General features: G+C 41.4%; 1 protein-coding gene and 1 pseudogene across 1 annotated transcript; one reads left to right on the plus strand and one right to left on the minus strand.

The window, feature by feature from the left end:
• Positions 1–940: 940 nt before the first annotated feature.
• On the plus strand, positions 941–1,952 carry LOC148009766 (DNA (cytosine-5)-methyltransferase DRM2 pseudogene; annotated as a pseudogene).
• Positions 1,953–18,322: 16,370 nt separating this feature from the next.
• LOC148009767 (syntaxin-125-like) lies at positions 18,323–19,733 on the minus strand. Its single transcript, XM_087672795.1, has one exon. The coding sequence runs from the start codon at positions 19,680–19,682 to the stop codon at positions 18,723–18,725; it is 960 nt and encodes a 319-aa protein (XP_087528921.1). The 5' UTR covers positions 19,683–19,733; the 3' UTR covers positions 18,323–18,722.
• Between the last annotated feature and the right edge of the window lie 2,213 nt (positions 19,734–21,946).

Consider the following 21,946-nt stretch of genomic DNA (forward strand, 5'->3'; position numbering starts at 1 on the left):
GCTCTGATACCATGTCAAGATTGTGGGAGAGAAGGAAGGAGTCTCACTTGTAGCTTTCTCACTTACACAATGGGGGAATACACACAAAGATGGAGGCTGAAAACAGTTTTCATCTTCTTAGTTGTGTAAGCCAAAAAAGAACTCTCGTACATAGAAATAGAAGAACCCTATATATGGGTCTCAAACCAAACTCAACTAACTAAGGTGGCATACTAACTGAGCCACGAACTAGAGTAGATAAGGATAGCTGTCATCTAGCTATTATTCATGGGCGATGTACCAACCGCATCTGCAGCTAACAAGTCGGTGACATAAATGCACAACGGTCACCCTGGCATATCTCGAGTGGAGCTCGATATCTCAACACAAGACATGCCCTCTCTTTTGTATGGGAGCAAGGAACATGATTCCCATCTTATGTATTTACGGGGTTCTTTCTCAATTCTTTGTCTATGACTTTGTGCGTATTTGGACCTTTGAAAGAAATGGCATGGTTCGTTATGTAAAATGCAGTATTGTTTCTAGAAAATGGTCTTCAAATATTCAAAGCCTACAGCATCATCTATGAAACAGAGCGAGAGCGTGAGGGGAGGGAGAGAGGCATAATCAATTGATTTCTCTCTCATTGCAGGGTAAGAAGATTCCTATGGCAAGAGAAGTTGAACACTTGTTTAAAATATCCAAGAGTGTTCAAATAACTAGACATGCTGGACCCTCACGAGGTATTTGTAGCAAAATATACTGGGTAGATGAAAGAGCCCTTAAGCTATGGTACACTTACTTGGGCCTTAAAACAAACATAAGCATTACTCTTGCTCTAGACTTGGATGAGAGTGCCAGTGAAGACTCGAGTGTTTTATGGCTCGAGACTCAATCTATGAATGGAAAAACATCACATCCACATCTAGTTTCAATACCACCCTTCAAGTTCAAAAAGGGCATGGGGTTTGGAATTTCTGGCTTTTTTAAAGGCAGGCCAAAACCATTGAATAGTTTAATGGAAGGCCCTCCCTTTTTCTATTTTGAAAATGTTGAGAACGTTCCCAATTTAGAGTGGAAGACCATCAAACTGAATTTTAATGGCATAGATCCAGAGTTCACAAACTCTAGATATTTTTTAGCATGCTTTAAGCCTCGTGGTTATGTTCATAATCTTCCAGTACATGGAAGAAGGTTGATCCTTCCCCCCCTGCTCCCATGACAATCTTTGAGGTGCTTCCGGAAACAAAGAAGTATTGGCCCTTATGGGATCTGAGAGAGAAGCTGAATTGCATAAACACACAGCGTGCCCCTAGCACTCTATGTGGACTGATCAGGAAAATATTTTCTTCCCACAAAGAAAGACAGATGCCTTCTTATCTTCAACAGGAGATTGTCCTGGCATGCAAAAGATGGAACTTGGTCTAGGTTAGCCCAGGCCAAGCTGCCCCACTTGAACCCCATGATATTGAGCTAGTGCTTGGATATGATTGTGACCACACTCGAGGCTGCTCTACCCTTTCAGATCGGTATGATGCATTGGGCAACTCATTTCAGGTCAATACTGTTGTGTACCATCTTTCACCACTGAAATTCTATCCTTATTCTCGGGCCTTGGTGGGGCAGAAGTGGCATTACACAAATTGGGCATAATTTTGAAGGCTGTTGTTATTGTGGAGATCAATGATAAATGTAAAAACATAATAGCCATCTGGTGGAACAAAACTGACCAAACAGGCCAATTTCAAATGGAGGATGATGTTAGAGATCTTACTAATGATAAGTTGGCTAAGATTGTGGATGCAGTGGGAAAGATTGACCTCATAATTGGGGGAAGCCCCTGCAACAATCTCTCAGGCAACAATAAAGTAAGCAAGGTAGGCTTGGGTGGCAAAGAATCCTGTCTTTTATTTGATTTTCCCAAGATTTTGAATAGTTTAAAACATATCATGCAAGCAAGAGGTTACCTTTGAATAGTTTAAAACATATCATCCAAGCAAGAGGTTACTTTTGAGCTGTTCAAAATTGCACCAGCATGCAGAAAAGAAAAGGAGTTGTAATCTGTATGAGATTCGAATCAATTTTGGTCCTTGGTATCCCTGCAGGCAACCTTCTTGAATACTAATAGTGGCTTGCCTTTGACAAATAGCCTATTTTTTGTACATGTCCTTTGTTATTGCTGTTAAATTTACGGGACCCAAACTCTCAAATCAACCTTCTGCTGGCAATGATTGTGCATGATCTTGTGGGGGTGTTAAAAACCTTCCATGTAACTTGCAGCATTCCCAATAGAAGTCATCATATAGGCCTTTTCTGGTGTTTGTGAGTCCTATAGTTTCTACAATATCTGAGTCTTCCTTAGTCACTGTGTTTTGTTCAATGCAAGTTGTGAGCAATATCTGAGTCTTCCTTGGTCTTTACATAGAGAAAATTCTACAATATTTGAGTCTTCCTTGGTCTTTATATAGATAAAATTCTCTCATTCTTAAGGTGCACAAGACATTGGTTCCCTTCTTAGCTTCTAGCGAACTCCACCATAAATGAGGTGTACATGTCGCTTTTATTGCTTGATCATCTCTATCCATTTACTCATGGTGTTGCTTGATCATCTCCACCCACCCACCCACAAATTAACGTATATCGGAGTGTTTCCCGTCTCGTGGTGTTGCACGGGATCTCTCCACCACTCTCTCCTTGTTTTTTATCCATTCATTATCTCCTCTCCTTCCATCTCTCTCTCTTTTTCTCTTTCTTTATTATGATGTATGTTTATTCCCTCTCTCTCGTTCCTTCTTCCTTTTTCTCTTCCTCCCCCTCTCTCATTTCTTCAACAAAAATATTACAACAACAACAACAACCACAACAAACAAGAAAACCACTACTACTACTACAACCAGACTACGATGACTATGACTACGACCATGACCACGACCACGACTACCACTACCACTATAATAAACAAGAAAATAAGAAAGAATAACAACAACAACAAAAACTACTACTACTACTACAATAACAATAAACAAGAAAAGAAGAAAAAACTACTGCTGCTACTGCTACTCCTACTCCTACTCCTACTCCTACTACTACTACTACTACTACTACTACTACTACTACTACTACAAAAACAAGAAAATTAAACAACAATAAACAAGGAAAGAAAAACTACTACTACTACTACTACTACAAACAAGAAAACAACAACCTCTCCCTCCTTCTCTCTCTCCCTCCCTCTCCCTCTCCCTCTCTTTCTCTCTTTCCTTATTATGTTTAATGTTTTCTCCCTCTCTCTCTCTCTCTCTCGTTCTTGCTGATGTTCCTACTGCTACTGCTACTGCTACTGCTACTGCTACTGCTACTGCTACTGCTACTGCTACTGCTACTGCTACTGTTACTGCTACTGCTACTACTACTAAAAACAAGAAAATTAAACAACAATAAACAAGGAAAGAAAAACTACTACTACTACAAACAAGAAAACAACAACCTCTCCCTCCTTCTCTCTCTCCCTCCCTCTCCCTCTCCCTCTTTTTCTCTCTTTCCTTATTATGTTTAATGTTTTCTTCCTCTCTCTCTCTCTTCTTTCTTTCCTTTTCTCTCTTCCTCTCCCTCCCTCTCCCTCTCTTTCTCTCTTTCCCTATTATGTTCAATGTTTTTTCTCTCTCCTCTTCCTCTTTCATTTCCTTTTCTCACTTCCTCTCCCTCTCATTTCCTCTCTTTTCCTATTATGTTCAATGTTTTTTCTCTCTCCTCTCCCTCTATCATTTCCTTTTCTCTCTTCCTCTCCCTCTCTCATTTTCTCTCCCTCCCTCTCCCTCTTCCTCTCTTTCTCTCTTTCCCTATTATGTTTAATGTTTTTTCCCTCTCTCTCTCGTTCCTTCTTTCCTTTTCTCTCTTCCTCTCCTTCTCTCATTTTCTCTCTTTTCTCTTTTCCTCTCCCTCCCTCACCCTCTCCCTCTCTTTCTCTCTTTTCCTATTATATTTAATGTTTTTTCCCTCTCTCTCTCTCTCTCTCTCTCTCTCTCTCTCTCTCTCTCATTTCCTCTCCCTCCCTCTCCCTCTCCCTCTTCCTCTCCCTCTCTCATTTCCTCTCCCTCTCCCTCTCTTTCTCTCTCATTTCCTCTCCCTCTCTTAATACACATGAATTTTAACAAAAAAAAGTAAAAGAGAAAGAGAAAACACAAAAACAAAGCAAGAAGGAACAATGCACTCACCATAAAGGCTCGAAGATGGATTCGGTGACTTCTGTTCGCGATTGCAGCTCCTCTTCGCCCTCCGTACACTTCCTCCTCTTCTTCGCGAATAGCGGCCGTGGTGGTGAGAAGCTTTCCTTCTCCCTCTTTCTCTCTTTCTCTCTCTCTCTCTCAAATGCAAGATGTCCGCTCTCCCTTTCACTCTCTCTTTTGTGTATGCATGTAAAATAATGCGCTCGGGTTTTGGCCCACGTTTTTTTCGTCAGGGCACCGTCGTTATTTGCGTCGCATTTGCAACACAAATAGCGACGCCACTATTTTGTGTCAAAAACCGCCATCTCTATACCTCCATATCCTTGTGTAGTGTAAGTTGTGAAGAATACTCTATCCACCAACTTCTAGTGGGTTACTAATTAGACAAACAGAAGATTGTCAGTACACCATACGTCCCACATGTCCTATTGTTGAGCATCCACGAACAAATTCCAACTCTTTTCTTTCTTGTTTTTGTGAACCTCCATTGACCACGAATCCTGAAGCTTCTTCATGATCTCCCACTTGATGATGTCTGGAAACTTATCAATATGCCAAATCTTCCATAGATAGTCATTCTCTCTATTTCTGTACTTTGCTTGTTGATGGTAGTTTTCCCTGGTTGTGCACAAAAAACATGGAGCCCAAAGAGAGACACCAAGGAAAAGGGGTTTCTACTATAATAAAATCTATCTTGTAACATCAACAACCATCTTTTTCATCTTTTATATAGCCACAACAAAGAAAACAACACCATGAACAAGAAATCTTCACACAACTTCATAAAAACAATTCTCCCACGGTTTTATCTTTAACAAAATTGATCATTGTCTTCATATTCTTCATCCAACAAAGAGAACACAAAAGAAACACAACTTTGAATGGAAAAATATCACATAGTTTTCATCTTCATCGTCTTCATAGTTTTCTCTCACAATCTCTCATAGAAAGATACATTGTTTGGCATAGATTTGGCTATCTTTGACTCTCTCTTTCTCTCTCAATCAATACCACATCATCTCCTTAATACAATTCTCACTAATAACTCATAATAATCCCTCTTTGGTTGTAGATGCCCCAAGAAGGGGGATGGAAAGGTCAGTCAGACTAACCAAGGAATCGTAGCCTCTAAAGGAGGGGCACAACAAGGCAAGGGAGCCTCCATGCACATCGAGCAGTCGGTCACTATTCCTAATAAGGAGAATATTGATCCCAAATCCTCCACAAATAAGATCCAAGTTAAGAAGAATAGGAGAAAGCCCTCTCTCAAGCACTTTGCGATGAGAACATCACTAGTGGATCACAATTTTTATGCCCTAATCAAGGACCATGAGATGCTAGCTTAATTAGCTTTGATGCAACGAGAGGATGATGCTATCCACAAATATTAAATTCTATTCCTAGAATATCATAGGATTCTCTTCAGGATTCAAGAAAGAAAGTTCTCTATGGCCTAGTGTGGAGATGTAAGCTACACTTCTTGGCTCTTCAGGACATTCAATTGGGGAAAGTTGCTTGCAGATATTTCCTAGTCATAGGCTACATATCTTTCTTTGATGTGGTAGCTAGAGGAAGGGGCAAAACTATACTTCTAGATTGAAATGGACTGTAAACCCTCCCTGAAGTTTAATAGAGGGGAAAGTTTTGTTGTAGGAGTCACGATCAAAAATATACCAAGAGGAGATGATTGTATGCTTCATTTATGTAGCAAAATGCTCATTCGTAAGAGAAAATCGGTGCTTTATCTAATGTAGTAGATAAAAGGCTACAATGGTATAATTGGGGACAATTGGAATATGAAAATTAGGAATGAAGACAAATCTCACGGAGCTAGCTCAATGATCATGAAGGAAAGGGAAGCCTAGTAGCAACATCTTATAACCACATATGAGTTGAAGGATATTTTCTCATTGGCCTTAATGGGTTAGAAGCCCAACTAAACATGGCACAATAGACACATTGGCACTTTCTAGAAAGGTGGGAGGTTAGATAGGTTTTATGCTATAGAGGAAGCTTGTTGAATGAACGATGAGTTGAAGTATGTTGCCCTGGTGAATGTGGCTACCTCTAATCATACTCTGATGGTGGTGATATTAAAAAATCAATCTCTTGGCTAGTAACATTAATGGCTCACCCCCATTCCAGATGAATGTGTCCTCTCTTGATGATAGAAGGTTAACCACTAAGAACTATTGCTTACATGGGAGATGGCGAGGGATTCTAACATGATCCCTGAATAAAAATGGCTAAGATGCTAGAAGGCTGTTGTTAAAGTGGGTAAAAGCTATGGGAGAAGAAGAGCTCAAGATAAAAGACAATCCAAACAGCTAGCTCCAAGAGTTAGGGCTAGCTTGATGGAAGTCTTAAGGGACTGTCCACAGGATGGAATCCTTCACCATTGTTGTTGGGGGTAAAGGCACATGTGCCTAGCCCCTCGTGTATTAGTCACCTGTTGTTGGGGGTAAAGGCACCTGTGCCTAGCCCCTCGTGTATTAGTCACACTAACACTACCCACATACCCGCACACCTATACACTATAGGTGGTGGGTGCCCATCACACTCACTTCATTCTTTATTCCTTTAGTGACATTTGAATAAAGGAAAGGCGGGTCACACATTGTGATTGTTGGAATTCCCACATTATGTGTGTCTCTCTCTCTCTTTCTCTTACTCCTTCCACCATAGCTCTTTCTTCCACTTCGTGCTTCCACTTCAAGGCTCACTCCCTTCAACTAGTGTCAGAGCTTTCTTCTCCATGCGCTCGATCTTGGTTCATTGCTTCCATTTGAGCTATCTATAGTAGTCCCTTTCATGGCAGCCATAGCTCAGCTTGAAGAGGTATGATTTGTGACCCTCCCCTATTCCCCACTTGTTTGGACATGTTGCAAGGCTTCAATAAGTTCTCTTGAGCTTGATCTTGAGCCACATTTTAGCTCAGTCACAGTAGATAGTTTGCAAATTAGGGCAGCCATATCTAGAGCTTCTCATTAAAGCTTGGATTGCTTCCCACCTAGTTTGAGTCTGGTTGAAGGGGGCTTCTCGAACACCGCTTAGTGCCTCCATAGTACCCTCCCCAACTAGCCTCATCATAGCACAAGTGGGGTAGCCCTTCCTTTAGGCTTGCTCTGATAATACCAATCTGGACAGCTTCTCCCCACAATGATTGCTAGCCCCTCCATCATTAGCATCCCCTCTAGCATTTGGGTGGTCCTCTATACCTTGTCAATCACCCTTGGCTTTGGCCTTTGCTACTTGAGCACTTTATTGGAGTGTTATAATTTAGCTGTTGATTGTGCTTACATAGTTTACATATTGTAATAATAAGGCAGTCCCTACATTGATGCCCCTTGCTTCATGGTGATGTGTAAATGATGTCCATTCATGCTTGGTTGATGCCCATACATTCGAGGAAGCCTACCCATTGATTGAAGATCATTTTGGGCTGATTAGAGTACTCCATTTACTCAACTTGAACAAAGATTTGATGTTGTTTATAATAGGGCTAAATGTTATTTTATTAATGAAATCATATGCCTATTGTTTTTGAGTGCTTACCGACTATTCGGGGGATATATCGATGATTATGGATGATGTGGCATGCTTTGTCATGGTTTTGAGATGAATTTGAGTAGTGATTGAAGCTAATTTTGATTGACATGGTCTTTCATTTGCTACAACAAGCATCCACTTGAGACAATTTACACTTATTATCCTTGGATGATACTCAAGCTATTAGCTTGGATGTTAGATGTCTTATATGTATGCTATATGTCCTACCTATGTATGATGAACATTTGGGCTTTTTCTTTACTTGCATTGAGTTATTTTGGAGCTTTGGATAGTGACGTTGATCTATTTGTTATTGACTTAGATGCTACAGTGGATGCTTTCCCGACCATCTTGACTTGGATACTTCAGATATATGGTACTTGGATCTTGGATGTATGGATGCCTTCCTTTGTTTTCCTTTTTGGCATTTGACTTTTGTTCTAGTGGGAGCCACTACTTGACACTTGGATATTACATTGAGCATTTGGTTATGCAAGTGATCTTGAGGGTCTTCTAGTGAGACCATGGGACTTGGTGACATGTACATGCTCTTGTCATGCTTTATATATGTAGTTGATGCTTAGTGGTCTGATCTCACATTCCTCGTCAACTGGCACCTATCTCTTTCCACGATGTTGTCAGTGATATATGCAATTTGGTTGGTTATTTATTGAGCTTGCATTACATTGCTCTATCTGTTGTGCCTTTAGTTGGTCTCTTTTGTTACCCATGAGACCCACTCTATGCATGATGGTTATGCCTATGGGATGTATCTCAATTTGACACAGTGATGTTTTGACAGTTTTTTATGCCAATCATATTTTCACTCATTGCTAGTTCGAGCTATTTCTTGGCAGTTGTTATAGTTTGTATTATATCGGCGATTTCCCATCCTTGGCATTGATGTCTTACTGCTATACTTCATTTTTAGCATGTTGTAATTGTAGTTTATTACACAATTTATACAAGCAATCACCTTCATTTGATAGTTCTTTGCATTGAGTTTGTGGATTGGTCAATAGCCCTTGTTTTTGGCTTGATTTAGCAGTGGTTTTAGGATTGTTTGCAGTAATTACAATAACCTACTTTGACAGTTTGTGCACTTATTTTCCTTCATCATGGTTGGTGGCTTGAGTGATAGTCCTATCTTTAATACGGACAAGATGGATGTCACCAACTACGAGTACTACTGGAAGGCCCAAATCTAGTAAATTGTAGTGCAAAAATCGGCTGCATTAGATGAGCTATGCAAGTCCACCATCGTATTGTCCCTCTCTAAGTAGGTGTTATATAATGTTTTCTCTAATGGACAGTCCAGATGAGACTTATGGGAAAAGATTCGCAATGTCTATGACTAGTAGAGCCCCACTTCTCATATCTATTGGCTAAAGCAACTCATGACCTTTGCATGAAGGAGGGTATTTCTATATCAGCCCACTTAAATGAGTTTCATTCCATTATTAGTCATTTGTCCTCATAGAGGATTGAATTCAAGGATACTCTACTCCCCTTGTTCCTCTTAGCTATATTTCTTGAATCGTGGGATACATTTCGTACTGCTATGTGTGCCAATATGCCTACTGATAGGGTACAATTGACAGGATGTATAAAGTGCACTCTTGGCTGAAGAGGTTAACAAAAACAATATCAATACTTCATGTACCTCTCATGCTTTGACAGCTAGAGGCAATAATGGTAGGATTGCTAATGCTCACTATGGGAGAGACTCTCAATGGTGTCATTCTCAATCATGTGGATAGTCTCATAGTAAGCCTTGTGGTTGGCCCCTTCAGTCCTCATTGACTTGTCATTACTATGGAAAAGTAAGATATATTTGGTTGTAGTGCCATAAAATGCGTGAAGATAAGCGCAAGGAAAAAGGCAAGGGTAAATTACATGACAAAAATGATCATCGTAACATTGTCCTTAGTAAGTTAGGCATTACGATTGAAGAGATTAATGTTGTGCATATAACACATTAGTGAGTTTGGGAATCTCCCAATTTCCATTTTTTTGAATACTAAAAGGTGGCACCCGGATAACATGATATGACCTATCATTGGAAAGCGCTTGAAAAATGGAATCTATTGAGCTATAGAGTGCTCGATTAGGAGTAAAAGTGTTCAAGTTATGACAAATTCAAAGATTTGACCACGTGTCCCAAACTTATGGGAAATTCCCATATTTCCCAATATTGACATATATGGATTTTGATGATGATTTCATGCTTGTAGCTTCTTCTCTTGATACTTCATAGTTGACTGATGCTTTGTCAAGGTATACTTAGTATTAGCTGGATAGATTCAAGAGCTTCCTTTCATGTGACCGCTCATAAAGTGGTTTTACTCCTATCATAGTATGAATGGATTTGTCCATTTGGGTAATGACCTGGCATTAGGAATAGTTGATATCGATGATGTCCCCAGCTATAGTTTGGTTTAGGTTGCATGTTTACTCTTCATTATGTATGTCATGTACTGGCTCTCACAAAGAGCCTTATCTCTATTGGCACTTTGGATGTGGAGGCTATGTAGTTTCTTTTGGTGATTTCTCGTGGAAAATTACTCATGGAAATCTTGTCATTGCACATGGTGTTAAGTCCAATACTCTCTACCCCTTTCTTGTATCAGGTTAGTTGACCATATTTTGGCAATGGATGTAGTTCCACATATATCTCTGTGGCATTATCACCTTGGGTACATGCCCTTGAAAGGAATGAAAATGCTTATCTGTTTGCCATATCTTTTGTTCCTTGACTATAAATGTTTTGAGTCTTGTGATCATTGTTTGTATGGCAGGTAGACACGCAATACGTATAAAAATTCTACTATGACATGCATAGGTGAGCCTTTGGCTCTTTTTCATTCGGATGTATGTGGTCCCATGCCCTACAAGTCATTAGGTGGCATGAAGTATTTCGCTACTATCATTTATGACTATATGCATAAGGTCTAGGTATATCCTCTTAAGCAGAAATCAAAAGTCTTGGCTACTTTTTAGCATTGGCTTGCTTTAGTTGAGAACCAATCTAGGTATAGACTAAAATGCCTAAGATCAGATAATGGGGGTGAGTATGTCTCTAAAGCTTTTGATTAGTTTTGTGACAAGAGGGTATTAAGCATAGATTGGTCACCCTGTACACTCCACCCCAGAATGGTATGGCTAAGTGCATGAATAGGACAATTTAGGAGTGAGTTTGCAATATGCTTAGCCATGCACGCTTACCACAACATTTTGGACTAAGACAACTACTATTATTGTATACTTGATAAATCAGTCCCTATGTACTACTCTTCATTATCAAGTTACAGAGGAGGTATAGTCTGGAAAACCTCCCTCATATACTCATTTGCATGTCTTTGATTGTGAGGCTTCCTGCCATGTACCCAAGGACAAGTGCAATAAGCCGAATCCCAAGTCTAGGAAATGCATCTTTCTTGGTTATAGAGATGCAAATGAGATGGGTTATTGCCTATGGGATGCGCAAGCTCAGAAGGTTATCCGTAGCCATGATGTTATTTTCCATGAGAAGAAAATGCATAAGCAACCTGAGCATGTAGTTGAGGTACACATGGTGATATTTCAAGAGAAGCCTCCTACTACTATGCAGCCAGCTAGACAAACTATCGTAGTAGTTGATGCCCTAGTGGCCTAGGTCCTTGATGCTCCACACGATATATAGGCCCCATGGCTAGAGCTTTGAGGCGGTCTACTAGAGATAGACAATAGCCTACACGATTTGAGCCCTCTGTGGATTATGTTATGGTGACCGATGCTGGTGAGTCTCTTACTTATGATGAGGCCATGTGTAGAGGTGATAGTCACTCTTGGGAGAGGGTCATGCAGCTAGAGTATGACTCATTGCAAAAAAATCATATGTGGGATTTGGTTCCTTTGCCTAATGGCATGCACGTTTTGCCATGCAAGTGGGTGTATGAGTTGAAAAGTACCCCGGGGTGGATGCCCCAAGCTAGTATGCATGGCCAGATTGGTTGCTAAGGGCTTCAAGCAAGAACATGGTGTGGACTTTGATGAGGTCTTTTCTCCTGTTGTAAAGATGACTATCCTCCATTTGGTACTTGCTTTGGTTGCTCAACTTGACTTGGATCTTTATTAGATGGATGTCCACATGGCTTTTCTTTATGGAGACTTGCATGATGAGATTGACATTGAGCAACCTAAAGGCTTTGTAGACCTTGGAGAGGAATACCTAATGTGCAGATTGCAAAAGAGTATTTGCTTAGTCTTTATGACCTTAAGAAGGCATATAAGGAATGGTATCACAAGTTTGATGCCTTTATGCATTTGCATGGATATTCCAACAGTGATATGGAATCATGTTTATACAGGAAGAAGGCTCGTGACAGTAGCCTTATGACTTGGATCCTTTATGTGGATAATATGTTAATTTCTAGGAGTGCTCATGATGAGTTGGATGCCTTGAAAGGTTAGCTCAAAGAGAGCTTTGAGATGAAGGACATAGGATATGCCTCACATATTCTTGGGATGCACATTACAAGAAATCTCTCTACTAAGGGGCTCCTTTACTTGTCCATAGAAGGAGTACATATAGAAGGTCCTTGAGCAGTTTCATCGCCAAGATGTTAAACCTATTGGTTGTCCTTCACCTTCTCACCCACATGAAGGGTAGTTAAACCGATTTTCTACAATCTGATGAGGACAAGGCTGAGATGGCTAAGATCCCTTATGCGTCTAGAGTGGGAAATTTGATGTATGCCATGATAGCCACTCGTCCTCCTAACATAGCATTTGCAGTGGGAGTTGTGGCAAGCTATATGGCTACACCTAGTAGATGTCATTGGGATATTGTCGAGGGTATCATGAGGTACTTGAAAGGCATAGTAGCTATGTGCATATGTTATGATGGACAAGATATAGGAGTCATGGGATACATTGACTCTTATTATGTAGGACATGCAAATAGTAGGAAGTCCACCTCTGGCAACATCTTCACCTTTGCTAGAGGTGTTGTTTCTTGGATGTCCAAGGTGAAAAAATGCAGATCCCTATCTACTATAGAGGTAAAGCATGTTGCAACCACACTAAGGCCTGCAAGGAGGCTCTCTAGTTAGGCCATCTAGTGGTAGACGTTGGCATTACTAATGTGGTCCCTATGTTATGTTTAGATTCTATGAATGTTATTCAATTGACTTAGAATCCGATCTTCCATGCAAAGACGAAGCACATTGAGGTGTGTTATCACTTTATTCAAGAGATTGTTGAGGACAAGTCCATTAAGCTTGTCAAAATATCAATTGACCAAAATCTTGTAGATCTGCTTAGTAAAAGTCTCTTAGTGAAGTGCTTTGCCTTTCTTATTAACTTAATGGGCTTTGGATGAGATGGCGTCTTTCCTCGACCTGTTGTACTTATGTACATTTGTACTTTGTCACTTTTTTCTTGTTCTCTCCTCAGTAGGGGCACATTTGCCTTTAAGTGGGAGGTTGTTGGGGGTAAAGGTGCATGTGCCTAGTTGCCCATGTATTAGTTGCACTGGCAGTACCCACATACATGTACATTGTAGGTGGCGGGCACCCATCACTGTCACTTCATTCTTTATTCTTTCAGTGACATTTGAATAAAGGGAAGGCTGGTCACACATTGTAACTATTTGCATTCCCAGATTTTGTGTGTCTCTCTCTCTTGCTCTTGCTCCTTCCACCATAGCTCTTGCTTCCACTCCATGCTTCCACTTCAGGGCTCACTCCCATAAATGATTTGCAAGATGTGGAGACTTTCATGAGAGAATAAGAAGCCTATGAAGTTAGTGTAGTCAAGGTGTAGCTAAAAGAGCAATGGGAGTTGAGACGGGTGATGGGTCAAATGAATTTTACTTTGCAAACCCACCTACCAAGAAAAAGAAGGAAACAATCATTTGTGTCAAGGAGACAAGGATGGGGTCCCAATCTAAGATGAAAGCACTATAATCCTTATCTTCAAGGAACATCTTGCTTCCACAATGGACATGAAACTTCCAAGTGTACCTACCTATGAACAAAGAACACTATATTAGGGAGTTTGGGAATTTTCATATACTTTGGGAATTTATAGCATGGTCAATATTTCGTTACATAGTCAAATTGTTACCCCCTTCATTGAAGGTGAAAATTTTTCTAGATACTATATAGACTATAGTACCAAGTTCCATCTTCAAAAAAGGGATTAAGATTTAGCCACATTGTCAAATATTTATTTCTAATTTGAGAGTGAAACTTGAGAGATTTCTGAATTCTCTAATATAGTGTTAAAGGTTCCAAGTCTTCCTTAGTGATTCACTTGCTATGATTGATACTAATCAAGCTTTGCTTCTTAATAGGACATTCACTATGTAGGAGATCAAGGAGGTGGTCACCAGCTTTAAGACATGGAAATCTCCTGGTCCAAATGGACTCCTTGCAGAATTCTACCAAAAATCGTGGCTTGCTTGTGGCAGTGACTTGGTGGCATTACTCCATTACATTAGACAATCAAGTCTAATGTCTACATTTATGAACCAAGGATTATAAAGCTAATACCTAAGTTTCACAGTCAAACCCTTTTGTCCATTGTTCTACTATCTTCCTAGCTTCCTTCCTACCTCCCATCTACCTTTACAATTTACACAGGAGGGAGCCTGGCGCTCTTTTACAATAGTTTTGGGGCACCTTGTATTTAAAATGTACTTTTAGTCGTTCTCCTTCCTGCCTCTTTCGTTGCGTCTCATTTTCTCCTGGGCCACCTCTTCTAGGTGCGGACTTGCATTTTTTCCACTTTTTTCCGCTTTCTTCTTGTGCTGAGGTTAACATTACCCCCTCCTAGTTTAGTGCCAGTCCCATGGTACTAATGTGTGGTAGTTGGAAGGTGGGATGGGTGTAGCAAGGTGGCTTTTTTGTGTTTGTATACAAGCCCTTGCAGGGGATGGTGTTGGATGGGCTGGCCCTTGAAATTGAAGATGTAGTTGGGGCAGGTCCTTCCCTGACATTGACCTTGAGTGGATGTGTCCCCTGAAATTGAAGATGTAGTTGGGGCAGGTCCTTCTTGGAGAGAGGCGGATGGGCGAATCCATATTTGAAATTGAAGATGTAGTTAGACGGATCCATATCTTGGTCCTCCTCAATTGTTTTCTCATGCATTGTTCCGAATGAGCTTCTTCATTCACTTTTCGATTGGGGCTACCTAGGTCTATCTCTATTCTATTTCACCTGCATGGTGACATCATCGCACAAGATGGCCTCCCTCCTAGACAGGTGCTATTTTCAAGACACTTGGAATTTCGAGCTGGTGAAGGTTTGGTGATATAAAAGGGTGATCGTGCGAGTCGATGATGATGGGGTTGTAAAGGAATTGGGCTTGGGAAGAAACGAATCACTCGCTTAAGGTGGTGGGGGCCGAGGGCGTATTGCATGGATGATGGGGCCACCGACTCGACAGTTGAGGCCTTTGTTTGTACCTGGAAAGAAAAGAAGATGCACTACCTGGGGGTGTCTCTACCTTACTGTGTAGTGCGTGGTGCACGTGCTTGCAGAACAAGGAGATGGGTCCAACGAATCAAGGTCTCCAAATGAAGATTATTTACCATGTTGAATTTCACTTATAAGGTACTTGCTAAGACACTAGCCTACAAGGTCAAGTATCTCTTTGTAGAGGTGGTTCATGAGAAGCAATTGAATTTTACCCATGGAAGACAGATTCATGATGTTATCCTCAACTTAATTTACTCAATGGAACATGCAATGAACTTGTAAATAGACTATCTCCTTATAAGTATGGATTAGGACAAGGTTGATGACAGAGTAAGCTAGGCTTTCATCCTAGGTGTCCTTAGAGCCATGAAGTTTGGCAACATCTTCATCGGCATGGTTGCTTCTCTCTTCAAAGAGGCTTCTACTTTAGCGAGTATTAATGGAGTGATCTCTTTTCCTTTTGACTTATGTAGGTCTATTAGGTTGGGATACCCCCTGGCACCCTTGCTCTTTGCTCTAATCACTAACCCCCTTCTTAGGAAGGTAGATTAACTCATCCATCTTGATTCGATTAGAGGCCTTCCACTTCCTAATGGCACTTAGAATGCTATCCAATTCTTTGCAAATGACTATGCCTTCTTTGTCAAGGCAAAGGAAGACTTAGTGACCAAAGTTTTGGATGTCTACATAGAGTTTTCTCTACTCTCTACCTCTAATATTAATCAACCAAAAATTGAGTTATTCTTCTTGTCATGGAATGAACCTAGCCAATGGGATTCTAGACTTCGGTTTCAAGATCGTGAAGCTAGGTAAACTGGTCAAATGCTTTGGATCTCCTATCGGGGTAGGAGTCTCCATGTCCAAAAGGTTTAATTGGTTCTTTGTATTTAATTTTTAGTCTAATATGAAAGGTTTGGTTTGAGCACCTTTCTCATTTGCTAGTAAATTAAGTGTCATAAAAAGTATGATCACCTTCAATGTGATTCATTTGGCCTCTACCTTGGCTCTCAATTAGACCACCTAGGCCAAAGTTAAAAATTAGTCACAGAGCTCCTATGGTCCTCTCAAGGCAAGAAAGCCCCTCCTCACATCAGATGGGAGATCCTCATCATTGATAATAGAATGGGAGGAGTAGGCCTAAAAAGCCTAACTAGTAAGCCATTAGTCCTGACTCTGTCACTCCTTAAAAGAATGGACAAAAGGCAACCTTGGATGTGTCTTTTGTAGGACTGGATTGAAATGTCTAAGATCAAGGCGAGATCATGACCTACTATTGATTGCCAAAATATCATTGCATGCCCTCACATGCGGGTTAGGATTCTACTAACGAGTGATGTTCAAGCTATAGTTCCAAGTTGGTAGAAATCCCTAGCTCAATGCTCCTCGACTTCTAGGGGTATGAGGACAGGTGACTCTTCATTAAGATGCAATGTCTGGGTCTCTCCCTTTCCCTATGAGCCGGAGATGGCTCCAATTCACCAAAACCCAAGGATGTCATAGGTCTTGTATGCCAAGTGTGTATCTACTTGGGAGGATCTTTGGGACCTACATCACTTAGAAATTTTATCCTTGGTGCGAATAATTGAGCAGTATAAACTCAACAAAAGAGAGACCGATTGGTTGAATACTATGCATGCTACAGCAGCTGAAGCAAGAATGTCCCACGTCCCCAATGAATTCTAATGACTCCATCTTGAAAGATTTGGTCAGCCCTAGTATGGGCAAGCAATTGTGGCATTTATGTCTACTAGCGATATCAAACCTCCTTTACTCGCAATTCTAATGGGAATTCAGGCCAAGCGGAAAAAAGACTTTCCTCAGGCAAGCATGGAATCATGGGAGAAGTGAGCTAAGTGTGTTTGGAAAGCCACGCTTGCCTTTTGCATCAATGCGTTGAGGTGGAGGTTCTTACTTAAAAAGTTGCTGGTGTGATCAAGGCTATCCAAGATAATCTGTGTTTCCCCGCTTTGCCCTTTTTTTTTTTGTGGGCAGGCGGAGGAGACAGAAAAGCACCTTGTTTGGGAATGCTTACATGTGATCCATGTATGGAAGGCAATCAGAAGATGGCTGACAGGTGCAAATCTCAATGAAAACTTTGGAATGACGACGGCATTCTTTGTTGATCACTCTACATTACAGGTCCGGCAGCGTGTTGTCATTATCAATGGCCTGGCTTTGAAGTTTATTTAGTCCAGAAAAAACAATGTGTGTTTAACAGGTCGGAGAAGGGTAAACCTGATTTCTTCGTAGCTCAGCTGTGCCAAGAGGTTTTAGCAGTACTTGATGTGATGAAAAGAATTGGGTCTTAAGGCCTAAGCCTCACTGCATCGCTCAGATGCTGTAACCCTTTTTATAACCTTTAACCGTTAATACAAATACCGCATTACCAAAAAAACTGGATCATCACAGTCCTCAAGGCACCAGAGTGCATAGGAGAAAACCGGCAGAAACAATAATTGCCAATTATAACAGATAAAAATGCGTCTGATGCGCATGGATGTCTTGACGGTATCCATACTTCTAGAGTCAATCAGCACGCCTCTTGAAAAATGTATCTACCTCTGATATATAGAGAAAACTATCCAGATACATTTTTAGAACGTTGCTCATGATCGAAGATGCGCCAAATGCACAAAAACGAGCCCATAAACGTGAAATTTAATATGGATCTCTTCAAAGGCAGTAAACACAATCTTTGCAAGCATTGCTAGCTATATCGCGTGGCACAAATCAATTGGGCTTTCCCATTCCCAAGTTAGATATTGCAATTGACTGATTGCCACTACATAGATGGCTGCCATTGAAGATACTCAGATTTTATTTTGTAAAGCTAGTCACTTGCGGCAGGGATAGGAGTGAGAGTGAGCTTGTGCCGCGCATGAGGATTATTAAAGACTTGGAAATCTCATGTGGGATAGAAGGATAGCCCCATAAGAAGGAAGTGCGTTTGGTGGCAAACATTAGAGGTTTGCACCAATCAAGCTTAGCATTATCAAATCAGAATAGATCATAGCAATTGTAATATGAAACGATACCCGATAGAATGAATGGAATCTTCAGGAGATTGAGTTTGCAATTAGATTGTTTCATGTCTGATCATGAAGATTTGATCTGAGAAAATTTCATCCTGAGGAGATTGGGTTTGAAATTGCTTTAAAGACACGAAACTTGAGTTGAAATATTGTGTTGAGAGAGCTTGTCACCAGTGTTGAAACAAAGAGATGGTTTGTCTTACTGAGAAAGTTTGGGAGAATGAAAACCAATATTAGGTTTTCAGGAAGGTGAAGGCTGATCCTCATTATTCTTCAAGAATCTCCATGTGGCAGATAAGAATTACCAAACCTGTTATAGGCTACACACTTCAGTCTGATGATACTTGCTACTAACCAAATCCTTTGATGGTAGAAAAAACCGTGTCTACTGATCTATCTTGAACTGCTGAGATTGGAAAAAACAGTGTGGGGAAAATGTGGATCTAGCCATTGATGCTATTCCATCTCCTTTGTCACTGATTCTGCAGAACCAACACAATGACAAGAACTGTGACTAGAATGGCAATCAGCACAACCGACACAGCACCAGAAATGATCCATTTTTGTGAGCTATGACGAACTTCTACGGTACCACCAAGCTCCTCAACGCCGGTTTTTACAAAGGACAACGATTCGATCATGTTCTTCTCTATGTCATTGAGCTCTTCCCCTTGCATTTCAACAAGCACAGACATATCCAAGAACATCTGGTGCAGATCCAGCAAGCTTGCTTCAAGCTTCTCCGCTGCATTGTGCTGCTGTCTGATCTCCTGCACAACCTGTGCAAGGCTTTTCTCTGTCTTAATCCCTTGCTGTTCGATGGCCTGCCGCAGCATTTTCTCACCGTTGTCATCCCCACTCTCCACAATCAGATCTATAATCTCCTGCGTAGGGCGTTCGCCAGTGAGTGCAAAATACCTTCTCTCAATGGCATCCCTATGATCCTCCTCCAGACCTTGCTTGATGCCATCAAACTCAGCCATGAATGCTTTCAATTTGGCCCGCAGCCGACCAGTGATGAATACGCGGATGCGATCGACAGAGCTTCCTTCCTGACAGCCAGGAAGCTTCCTGCTGTCAGCATTGTCTCGATCTAGGTTTTGAAGGCTATGGCGGAGAGACGTGACCTGCGAGACAGCGGCGGCCATGTTGATATCCATGCCAAGGGCCATGGATGGGATGATGCTTCTTTGCTGGAGGGCGATGGAGTCCTGCAGGCGTCCGAGAGTGGTTTGGAGGGAGTCCATGGTAAGGGAGATGCCATCCACCTGCTGGAAGAAGGAGGAGAGGTTGTCGGAAGAGGCGATGGTGTTGAAGCTATATCTGTTGCTGGTGCCATGGGAGGAAGCAGGAACAACAGCAGCAGGAGAAGATGAAGGAGAAGGAGCCAGCAATGGCTGCTGGAGATGGTGATTGTCATGAAGATTGTTCATCCTTGCCAAATATTGACAAAAGGGCAGAAGCAACAAAAGATAACAAGCGGCGCATTCTCTTTCTCTCTCTGCACACACTCCTTTTATAGAGCCTCTCTATGTAACCTCGTCATAAGAGGGCTTTCCCACGGAGATAGAGAATCGGGCCATGGCATTTAACCGTCTACATTAAATGCCCTAGAAAATTTCTCTTCGCCTTACAATTGAAGCCAGAGTTTTACAAATTTCTCCTCTATGAAGTATCACTAGACGCTCCGCGCCTAGGCTCACCCCGGAGTGAAGCGCCGGGGCGCGTGTGATTTTTCTGCGGGGGGGGGGGGGGGGGGGGGGGAGGGGGGGCGGGTGCTGGACGCATGGCACCCGCCCCCGTGTTCTCTTTGTTTTTTGTGGGGGAGGTGGGGGTTGCCACGTGGCACCCGCTCCCCACCTTTCCTTAACTAAAAGTATAGATTCTATTGTAAATGTATGTTGCAATAGTGTGGGTTCCTTTACCCACTCTTTTCTTCCTATCTACAAGACTATTTACCAAGCCACTTCTACATTCTTGGTTGATGCATGCTACAACCCTATCTTTGCTTTGCTCTAGTATTGTTATTTCTACTTTAACTAGGAGCTCTCATGCTCTACTACCTTTGCACATGGAGCACAGCAAGGCAACATAAACTTGTAAGTGCAACATGGATAACAATTGGGGGTTGTTGTTGATACTTGTGACATATGAAATATCTTTTAGTCCTTACTAACGATCTACCTATATAGATTGGAAGTAGCAAATGGTTGCCCTTCTATTCCAAGTTGTTCTTTAACTTGCATTGTAAATAATATTTCTTATACATAGTAGTTTGCTAGTAACATTGTAACCTTCCTTTCAATAGCATGTGCTCCCATTGCTTAGTGGATTTCATCTCTTTGTAATGTCCCCATTACTTATTTCATTTTAATGTGCGTATACATTCCAAAGAAAATTCATTTATGTTGCACATTTTTAAAAAGTAACTCTAATTATGAAACTGACTCTCATTATAAAGATAACTGTTATTATTAATGAGGTATTATATGCCAGTTCATGGAAGAAAGACTTGCGAGACCCTCCCAAGACTACCTTATTAAGACTATGTTTGTAGTATAGAACAACAAAAAGAACTAGCTTAGTGGATAGTCACTTGGTAGTTAAGTGCACTTGGGTAATAACACTACCGGGATGGGTGACCTCTCGGAAAGATTTTCCTACAAGCTAGGGGGAGCTTCTCACGCGCAGCCAACGGCACCAATGAAGCCTTCGTAGCCCATTGCCAAGTATGCCAAGGTCTATGCCTTGGTCGCCCGTTGATCATGCGCCTTGCAGAGACAACCACCCGGCCATGCGGTGTGCAATGCGTCCTCGCCCACATATTCGCCATTTTTAATCATGCACCTTGGAGTGGCACTCGCCTAGCCACGCGGTGTTCAGTGCGTCATCGCCCACATATTCGTCAATTTTTATCGTGCACCTTGGAGTGATGCCCACGCAATGCGCAGTGCATTCTCGCCCACATATTCATCAATTTTTATCTTCGAGCTACAAAAATGGAGCCCCTCCCTGACGTCATCAATGACATCATAAAAAACGCTAAAAGAAAGCATCCTCTCTTTGTCGTTGATGATGTCGTCAAAATGCTAAAAAGCAGGTGCCCTCTCTTTATCCCCCCCCCAATTACTATATAAATAGGGGTAGAGCGTCATGTCAAGAACACACAACGATCCATGTATAAGTCTCTCTGTTGCTATTGATGTGACGAAGTTCTCTCTCTCTCTCTCTCTCTCTCTCTCTCTCTCTCTCTCTCTCTCTCTCTTACGTGAAATCGCTACCCGAACCCATCAAGCTTCTTCCATGGCTCCTAAGAGATGTCAAGATGCTGAGCGAAGTCATGCTCAGAGAGCTCCCCAACACGTGGAAGTAGTCGTCGTCGTTGCTGAGGGAACTCAACACGATGCTAAAGCACAAGCGGAAGTTAACCCCGAACCCATTCAAATCGAAGAACCAACCATCCCACAACAAATCGAGGTTGCAGCCATAACCCGTAATCATGATGGATGGCCCAACAGAGAAATTTACTTTTTAAGCTATTAATTCTACAATTTCCTAATGAGGGATAAGTTAGTCCGTTACATAGATTACGATCAGTTAGAACGTACTTAAACTTACAAAAACATGTTAGTATTATCAATTGCTTTTTAGGAAGGAACAAAAAAATTGACGTAGGGAATAGATTCTATGCATCGCA

This window comes from Lygodium microphyllum, chromosome 30, assembly GCF_053477565.2.
Source record: "Lygodium microphyllum isolate KBCC chromosome 30, Lygodium_microphyllum_v1.1.10, whole genome shotgun sequence".
NCBI classification, from domain to species: Eukaryota; Viridiplantae; Streptophyta; class Polypodiopsida; order Schizaeales; family Lygodiaceae; genus Lygodium; species Lygodium microphyllum.

Excerpts from the sequence above, each read along its gene's own strand:
- LOC148009767 (XM_087672795.1), bottom strand. The coding sequence starts at position 19,682 with ATGAACAATCTTCATGACAATCACCATCTCCAGCAGCCATTGCTGGCT.